The 9,032-nt window shown below is 47.4% G+C and overlaps 1 protein-coding gene across 2 annotated transcripts; it reads right to left on the reverse strand.

The window, feature by feature from the left end:
- Positions 1-26: 26 nt before the first annotated feature.
- On the reverse strand, positions 27-8,755 carry TGOLN2 (trans-golgi network protein 2). 2 transcript variants are annotated; one of them, XM_060027439.1, is made up of 4 exons: positions 8,686-8,755; positions 7,765-8,432; positions 5,946-6,029; positions 27-381 (listed from the first exon to the last, which is right to left on the reverse strand). In XM_060027439.1, the coding sequence occupies exons 1-4, from the start codon at positions 8,729-8,731 to the stop codon at positions 346-348; spliced, it is 834 nt and encodes a 277-aa protein (XP_059883422.1). In that variant the 5' UTR covers positions 8,732-8,755; the 3' UTR covers positions 27-345. The 2 variants fall into 2 exon arrangements, with proteins under 2 accessions (XP_059883422.1, XP_059883423.1); XM_060027440.1 differs by lacking the exon at positions 27-381 and adding an exon at positions 3,456-4,690.
- Positions 8,756-9,032: the final 277 nt, after the last annotated feature.

Genomic DNA, 9,032 nt, shown 5'->3' on the forward strand with positions numbered 1-9,032 from the left:
AATTTATTTTGGTTTCTGTGCAGAGATACATAACTACGTGGTGACGGCATTCATAAAAGCTAGGTAAAACATTATATGTGGAAAAATACTTGTCATTAGACCAAATAGGCTTTTTTTTAAAAAAAATATTTATTTATTTATTTATTTGGCTGTGCCAGGTCTTAGTTGCAACATGCAGGACCTTCACTGCCTCGTATGGGATCTTTGTTGCGGCATGCTGGATCTTTTTAGTTGTGGCACGTGGGAACTTCAGTTGCGGCATGCGAACTCTTAGTTGCGGCATGTGGGATCTAGTTCCCTAACCAGGGATCGAACCCAGGCCCCCTGCATTGGGAGCGTGGAGCCTTAGCCACTGGACCACCAGGGAAGTCCCCAAATAAGCTTTAAAGAAATAAAATTAAGTGATTATCATTAAGTTACAAGGTGGAAATACAAAACATTGCAAAACAGTAGTATCCTGCTAATTGGGTAAACAAAAAAAGAAGGGAAACAATTTCAACAATCAACCATTTATTGAACATGTTAGACTTCTGAATTAAAAGGATATCGACAAGTGTGAGGAAGCTGACTTTGTTGGCAGCTTGGAACACTATACAGCTCAGACCCAATGCCTTTACAGAGGAGTTTCTAGATCGGGATATTTAGGAAATTCACACGTGACTTAAGAAACTGAGGTGAGATTCAGCCTTGGTTCTGGACGTATGGTTCAATTAAACTTGAGAATCTCTTCTCAGGATTCTTTCTTAAGCAAGACAATGCCAAACGCAACTGTCCCAGCGAGAGTTTTTACAAAACAGCTGGCAGAAGTACAGGGTCTGGTGTATGGCATACTCGTCTTCCCTGTTCAAATGATTCAGAACATGTGCAAAGCGTGCTAGCTTTCATCACACATGCAGCACTACATAGCAAGTTACCCTGCAAAAACGGGGGGCAGGCTCTTGAATTAAATGACGTGAAATGGGGGAAGAAAATGAGAATCATTATCGGGAATTTTAGAGGTTTAGAGTTCGTCACCAAAAGTTTCATTGAAAGCCATTATGTGAAAAGAAATGTCAGTGTGTACATAGCTAGTTGTCAGGTCTTTCTGAGTTGTCTTAGCCTTTCTAGGTAGACTAGCCTTCCACTCCCACAGAGTCCAGAGGTAGACTCTTCAAATAATTCTGAAGCACAGATTCCTCCAAATGGAAACCACCCTGCCACCAAAAACTGGGGCCAGGAAAGGAAGCACAGAGCCATCTGGATAGGGCACCTCTCATGCCCGCCTCCCCGCCCCCCCCCACAGCTGGAGAGATCCTCCCCTCCCCCACCAGGCCACCCTCATCTGCACAATCTCTAGGAAAACATGCTTCAAAGAGTCTATCTTCAAAAAGACAACTACCCAGAAAACAACTTTTCCTTTGTTGTGGGAGATTTCTTTCAGTGCAATTTCTAAAGTGAAACTTAAATTCTTTTGTACTCTTTCACACAAGAAACCTACTTCTCAGAGGCTCAAGAAGTGAAGCTTTGCAGACGCTACAACAATACTTAGGCGTCCACTTGGTGCCAACCGACTTGGGGCCTGAAACCAACCTTGCTTTCTGCTCTCCTCCTTACTATCAATGTCCATCAGTGAGGGACAGCAACCAGTAGCCAGAAAGAGCCGTGTGAGACCTAAGTCACAGCCAGATGTCCTGAACAAAGAACATGTCTCCTTTGCAAGAAGAAACTGAACTCAAGTCCCCGGGGACTGTCCCGTGTTAGGCAGATACGCAGATGGCGCCCTGGGTGCTCCTGAAGGAGCTTCATTTTCTTGGGGAGACCAGACAGAGACGGCAGATGCCGGCTGCCCTGTTTTGCTCAAGTTCCAAAATATGTGAGTGGCATTACCAGGAGCTATTACAGTAAAATGGAAAGAGCCAATCACGCGGGGCAGGGGAGTCAGGAAGGTGCATGGGCAAACGTGAGCTGGGCCCTGAGGAAACAGGTTTCGGGGAGGCAAGGGAAAGAAGAGAAGGTGGGGGGACGCGCCCTAACTGGAAAACAGCCACCGGAAGCCAGGGACTGGAGGACGCAGCAAGGACGAAAAGGCACAGAGGCCTGGACGGGCCCGACAAGAGGGACCTTTGGCCCAGCGAGGATGCAGGGAAAGACAGGCAGGACAGTGCCGGCCTGCGGAGCCCTGAACACCAGAGTCCACGAACTTGATTCTCGAAGCCACGAGACACGCTTCAGATCACGGCAAGTACTCTGGAAAGATCACTCTGCTCTCTTCGCATACACAAAAAATGGACAGAAGACCAATTCAGGTGGCTCTTGGGGAAAAAAAAAAATCTAGGAGAGAAGTGGAATGGGTGGCAGTGTGGGTGGGGCAGGGAAACAAGGAAAATGGAGACTGTAGCTGGAGATGGTTCTCTAAAAATGGATAGGACTTTCGTGACAAGACATAAAAACGGCACAAGTCTGCAGTTTGGAGTTGAGGTGATTAAAGAGATTGGGCAGTTGAGAGGGGCAGCTTAATGGGCAGAAGAGAGAAATTCCGTTTCAGTGACAATAGGATGACCAAGCTGAAATATTCAGCACACGGCAGGACTGGGTTCTTTGGGAACTAGGCCAAGGATAAAAACTTGGGAGTCACTCACTCAGAGGATAAAGAATGGATGAGTTTCTAGGGAGACAAAGGAAAAGACAAAGACCTGTCTTGGAGGGCCTTCTCCTCCACCAGCACAGGGTAAGACAAAGGAGTTCTCAGAAGCCAGGACAGAGAGACCAGAAGAGGGGAAGTTTGATTTGATGGTCTAAGTGTCCAATTCTATCAGGGACAAGACTGAGCTTTGAGAACAAGCCACTGGATCTGGGGATCTGAACCTCTGGGAAACCATTATTAGCAGGAAGACAAGGACCAAAGTGACTCTGTAAAGGTTATGAGGAAGATACATGGCAAGGGAATGGAAGCTGGACCACAAATAGGATGAATGGGATCGGGGAATCTGGGCATGCACGAAGACGGAAGGAAAGGGGTGAGTGGAGACAGGAAGAAAGAGAAAACATTAGAGGGGAGGAAGAAAGGCAGGGAAAGGGGAGACAGAAAAGGGAATAAATAACCATGGTCTTAGGGGATGATGCCAAGAAGAGTCCTCATTCCTTACCTCTACAGATGTTACCTGCAGAGAATGAAAGTCTCAACTCAAAGTCACGGGCTGTTTTAAGCGAGGTGGAAGATACCATGACAAACAGGATGGCCCCTTCTTCCGCCAGACTTCTTCGATGGCCTACAATTCATCCTGTTCCTCTCACTTCCCACATTCTTTGCATTTCCCTGAGATCAGCTATTCTCTTTCAGTTTTTTTTTTTTTTTCCCCCAGAAACAACTCTCTTTAGGCTTTTGATAATAGGGTAGCACAACTAGAACAGATTTAAATAAAACAATAAGCTGATCCAAAACACTACCCTCCGTTATGTCAGGGGAACTCTCTGAGTTTCTTTTTCTTTAATATTTATTCATTTATTTGGCTGCACTGGGTCTTAGTTGCAGAATGCGGGATCTAGTTCCCCAACCAGGGATCGAACCCGGGCCCCCTGCATTGGGAGCAAGGAGTCTTAACCACTGGACCACCAGGGAAGTCCCCTGAGTTTCTTAAATTTTAATAATCCCTGACATGGGACAGAAGGAGAATTTTTACTAATTAGCCTTGGCGTTTTTAATCAGATAAGAGGACCATTAACTAGATTCAGGTAAAGGAGGGAGTATAGTCAGTTTGTAAATGTAAGTCTATTTTAGGCAACAAAGGCAAAATAGAGTTTGTGGGAAACGTGTTTCATAAAAGCCCTTCGAAATTTTTAGACCCAAACCAAACAGTCCTTGCTTTCTTCCCCAAGGCATGAACTCACCCTCCTTCAAAAAGTTTCTGTAATGATGGTGAGTAGGGATGAACACAATGTTTCAATAATCGTAACTGTGATTTTTAAAACATCTGTGATGGGCGTAGTGGCTTTACAGCTTTCCTCCCAGAACCCCCAAGTTCAGTTTTCTGCTCAGTACAACTAAATGGAAGTGGCTTCACTTCGTCTTAAATAATATGAAAATGTCAGAAGAACGTGAAGAGCTTGCACTAGGCAGGCTGGACTCGCAGGCACTAAAGCATGTTTTTTAGCTGCAGTTTTGGTTTGCTGCTGAAGCCTTTGAAGAGAATCGTGTTCAAAGGAGCCCTTTGCCCATCAGCATTCACTACATTCTACATCTTTTGTAGGGCACATCCCCGCAAAGGGAGAGGCCTTGGTAGAAACAGACTACAGCCTGTAGTTTTCTCCTAGGTCTGCGAAGGTAAGTAGTGGCGAGTGCAATGCTGTTTTCAAGGGCTAACTTTACGACAGGGCCAAGACCCGAGGGAGGGCAGTCAGCAGCAGTCACCTGCCCAGGGCTGAGGTCTCCCTTTGGTCACAGCTGGGCACGCCCACATGCTTCCCTACTCACACTCAGGGGGACAGGCTGGAAGACACCAGCATAAATAACGGGAACACAGGAGGACAAGTTCGCCAAAGTGCAGGTGCAAAACCCAAAGCAATCCCCCCTGCCTCTGCCAGCCCCGACTTGCCACCAAACCCTAGAGGAGGGGGTGTGTCTCTTAGGTCACAGTAGTTTTCTCTTCATTTTTCTTGATTTAGAAACAAATCAGCAGGGAGGACAAGGTTCTCAAGAACAGAAAAATCAAATCTGAAACAAGAGCAATACAATCTATTGGTAACATTCATCTTTTTCCAAAGGAATATACCTCACTGCTATGATCTTGGGGTGGGAGGTGGCGGGGGGAAGATCTTATAGGAGTTGAAGTTCAGGAGAAAAATTCAAAATTAAGACAAACTGACCCTCCACCATACAAACAGCAACTGATAAAATAATAGCACATAAGATTATTTTAAAAGTCAGTTTGAAATAAAACAAACACTAGAAAGAGACATACTTGGTGGAGGGCGTATGGGAATCTTGGGCGTCTACTGTGCACCATCCTATATTGTTTTGAATTGTTTACATGCACTTTTTTTTTAATCAGAAAAAAATTATAACAAAGGGGAAAAGAAATCCTTGAAGTCAATTATCTGAGAAGGTTCTAGGCCAGAGTTATATTGTGCAGCTGACCTACTGGGCTAGCAAACAAAGAGATTCTGAGCTGCGCGGCTTATTTTGTAACTGGTATGCGGACTGTGTTCCCTGTGGGAAGTCGGGCACCAACTACTCTTTACCAGTGTCCTGGCTGTGGCTGCACAGAGGGAGGGAGGGCGCATGCCGGCAGCAAGGCAGTGTGTCCCCACGCAGGCAGGCTGCCTCTGGGGTGGAAGGAGGGCTTTGCTTTCTGGCAGAGGCCTGGGCTGGCCGCACTCAGGAGGTCTATTTGCAGGGCTGATCTAGGGAGCTGGAAGCTCCCAGATCCTACATTTCTGGATTTGTTTGCTTCCAGGGCGTGTGGCCTAGTGCTTTACGACCCGGAGTGTGGATCCAGCAGCCTGTGGTGTCACCTGGAAACTCCCTAGAAATGAAGAAGCATAGGCTCACCCCATACAGAGTTTGCTTTTTTTTTTAATCACAATTCCTAGGGTGAGTCACATGCCTATGAAAATTTGCGAAGTGCTGATGGAGTGTGAAAAGTACAGGCTGGGAGCCAAGGGAGTTGCCCTCAGGTCTTCCCTCATTTCTCACAGGAACTTGTAGTGGGAACTTAGGGGAAAAAATCATAATGTTTCTGGGCCTGAGCTTCCTCATCTGTTGAAGGAAGAAGCTGTTGCAGAGGCCTTGAGAATCTCTTCTAGCTCGAACATCACAGACATGTTCACATGAATGTCTATATGTTGTGGTCTGAAAAGGGCGGGGCAGTGGCAACAGCACCCCAGAATCAGCTGCTGCTGCCGCCATGCCAAACACAAGCCCACTGCTGGGCCCATGTGAGACTGCATATCCCTCCTTCCTTCCTTACCTTTTGGTCCAAACGCTGGTAGTCACTGGCCTTTGGCCGCCGTGTAACTTTGGACCTTTTTCCTTCCAGGACGAAAGCAATAATCTGGGGAAAGGAACAAGTCAGAGATTAACAAGTGACTCTCTAATGACATATTTCAGTCTCTGAAATCAGAGGTAATCACGTGGTGGCCCTAATGACCCTGACAGTAAAAAGAGCAGGACATCCACAGAAAGGCCCTATTAACAATTATAAGGAGGACAGGGCCTAGTTACATCAGAATCCTTTATACTGCTAAACAGGAAATGAGAGATGCAGGAGGGCTCTTCTGGGCTCTAGCTTGTGGTGGTCTGTATGATTTACTCAAGAGCACTTGGTGAAAAGAACCACCAGCTCCTCCCCAACTTAGCCTCCTCCAGGCTGACCCATCCACCCTCCTTTTATTTTAATATTAAGCAATAATTAATGTGCAGATAAGATAATTATCTTATCTGCAAATGTACTCTTTCACCCCACACTTTGCTTCATCTTAACCTTACCACTCTCATTTCATACCTAAGGTTACTCTCCATGAGGAGGACTTGGATGTAGAATAAGGAACGTACCACTTTTTTGTGTGTGTGTGTGGCCGTGTTGTGAGGCATGCAGGATCTTAGTTCCCTGACCAGGGATCAAACCCATGCCCCCTGCAGTGAAAGTGCAGCGCCTTAAGCACTGGACTTCCAGGGAATTCCCAGGAATTACCACTTTTACTAAATGTCTTCCCTCATTTCTCACAGCCCTAGGCCTTATGGCTATCATGAATTGGATCCTTCAATTTTAACCAGCTTACAGAAACTACTAAATTCTTAGGGCTGAATAAGAAATGAAATCATTTTGGGAAAAGAATCTGAAAATGAATATATATACATATAACTGAATCACTGTGCTGTACACCTGAAACTAGCACGACATTGTAAATCAACTACACTTCAATTAAAAAAAAAAAGGAATGCAATCATTTTGTCCTTAGAGTGGTTACTAAGCAACACAACAAACCCTGCTGAAGTAAATGATGAGTGTATCCATGCAATTTCTGGCCTTTCGTCTAATCAGAAACTCAACTGACTGCAGAAAATATAGTCCCTGGGCTCTCTGCTGTTGGTGTTGAAGACTATGTAACCATTCTTTCTGCCACTGCACATGGAAAACAAAAGCTTGGGAAAGGAAGCTAGAAATAATAAGACAGGAAGCACTGTCTTTTTGAGAGAGGAAACAGGAAGATAAGGGCTCTAACTACTTACAGACTGTCAAGTACTCAGGTCCTCTCAGGCTGTGACAGATTGTAAGTTCCAAGATAACGGGAGGAGACCCTAATTTGGGTCAGAGCATAATAACGTCCTAATCTTGGCACCTGACGCAACAACAGAGGCACTCAGAGGAAACAGACATGAAAATATATGATTTCTGAAAGAAGAATAAAGAACCCTAGCAGGGTCTCAGAAAAAACTGAAGTTTGTTTTTAAATTCCTAGTGCTTACAGGCAGATGAGTGATGGATACCCACACTCCAAGCTTTCAGGATGGAGGAAATCCCATCCCTCCTCTTTTTTTTCTTTCTTTTTTTTTTTTTTTTTGCAGTACGCGGGCCTCTCACTGTTGTGGCCTCTCCCGCTGCGGAGCACAGGCTCCGGACGCGCAGGCTCAGCGGCCATGGCTCACGGGCCCAGCCGCTCCACAGCACGTGGGATCTTCCCGGACCGGGGCACGAACCCGTGTCCCCTGCATCGGCAGGCGGACTCTCAACCACTGCGCCACCAGGGAAGCCCCCATTCCTCCTCTTAAAGCAACTCTTGACTTACCTTCCGCTTATTGTGGTAGGCAATATAGAGGACAGCAACGAGAATGGCTGCTGTCACCAGATATGCAAAGAAGTGGCTGCTCTCTGCACTGGAACTTCCAAGATTATCCTTATAACGGTCACCCTTCTCCCTACTCCGGGAATTCAAAACTGTGCTTCCACGGTTCTCACTGGAGGCAGGGCCAGGCATTTCTTTCTCGTCTTTGGGCGGTGCACCCTCTTCAGGCTCTGTATCCCCTTCCTCAGTCTCCTTGGGCTCCTCATCTTCAGGTGGTTCTAAAGACTTACCTCCTCCCTCCTGCTGGGTAGAAGAGCGGTCAGAGTCTAGCAATACTTTTCCCCCAGATTCAGTTCTGGAAGGCTGCAGAGCTTTGTCAGTTACTGTGTTTAAATCGGACTTGGTGGGCTCCTTGTTATCAGAAGAGGGGCTGGAGACCGACTTGGTGGACTGGTCTCTGGAGGAATTGCCAAGGCGGTCATTCTTGTGCTGCAGCTCGGGTTCCGAACTGCCAAGGACGGCTTTCGTGGTATTCTGATTCAGAGGGAGTCTGTCACTGTGTCCTTGCTCAGGCTGCAGGCTCAACGTGAGCTTGGAGTCTCTTGTAGAAGCCGGACTTGTCCTCGGAGCGACTGCTGAGGAGACTGGCAAAGAAGTGGACTGCGTGGAGCCTGAAACAGAGAAACCGTCTGGCTGAAGAGAGGCAGGCGGAGAGGAAGGAATCCTCAGAACGTTGCAACGGGCAAACAGAGGAAGGGGCTGATGGCGAGCGGAGGGGTGGCGAGGGTCGGGCAGGGAAGAAGTGAGGTCAGGTGGCGACCGGCCACGGTGAGTATTGGTGGACCTGGCGGCGAGACTGGGATTAGTGGAGGTGGGTCGAGGAGTTGTTGTGGGAGGCGGGGGGGGGGGGGGGGGGGGCCTTACCCGCCGCTGCGAAGCTCAGCAAGACGAACACAACCCGTAAACTCATCCTGCACAGACCGCGCTTCCGCCCTCTACTGCTCTCGCGAGATCAGCGCGCGGGCTCAGCGCTCATGCCCCACCCCTTCCTGCGTGCGTCTCCCGCAGCCATACCCGGTCGAGGGGCGGGGCTTGGGAAAAGGCCTGGCTGTGTGTGGTTAAGCTGTTTTCTCCGGGATGTTACTTCTTTTTTTGGTGTTGGCGCCGTGTTGTCCCCTGTGGAAGGCGTATCCACCTTTTTCTGGTTTCTTTGCTACATAGCAGCCGCTACAGACCGTTACTCCCCCTTTTCTTCTTTGCCCTTATACTTA

This window comes from Delphinus delphis, chromosome 12 (genome assembly GCF_949987515.2).
Source record: "Delphinus delphis chromosome 12, mDelDel1.2, whole genome shotgun sequence".
Lineage (NCBI taxonomy): Eukaryota > Metazoa > Chordata > Mammalia > Artiodactyla > Delphinidae > Delphinus > Delphinus delphis.

Excerpts from the sequence above, each read along its gene's own strand:
- TGOLN2 (XM_060027439.1), bottom strand. The coding sequence starts at position 8,731 with ATGAGTTTACGGGTTGTGTTCGTCTTGCTGAGCTTCGCAGCGGCGG. Across the intron at positions 8,433-8,685 it reads GCTGAGCTTCGCAGCGGCGG|GCTCCACGCAGTCCACTTCT; the intron begins GTAAGGCCCCCC and ends TCTCTGTTTCAG. Across the intron at positions 6,030-7,764 it reads CCTACCACAATAAGCGGAAG|ATTATTGCTTTCGTCCTGGA; the intron begins GTAAGTCAAGAG and ends TCCTTTCCCCAG.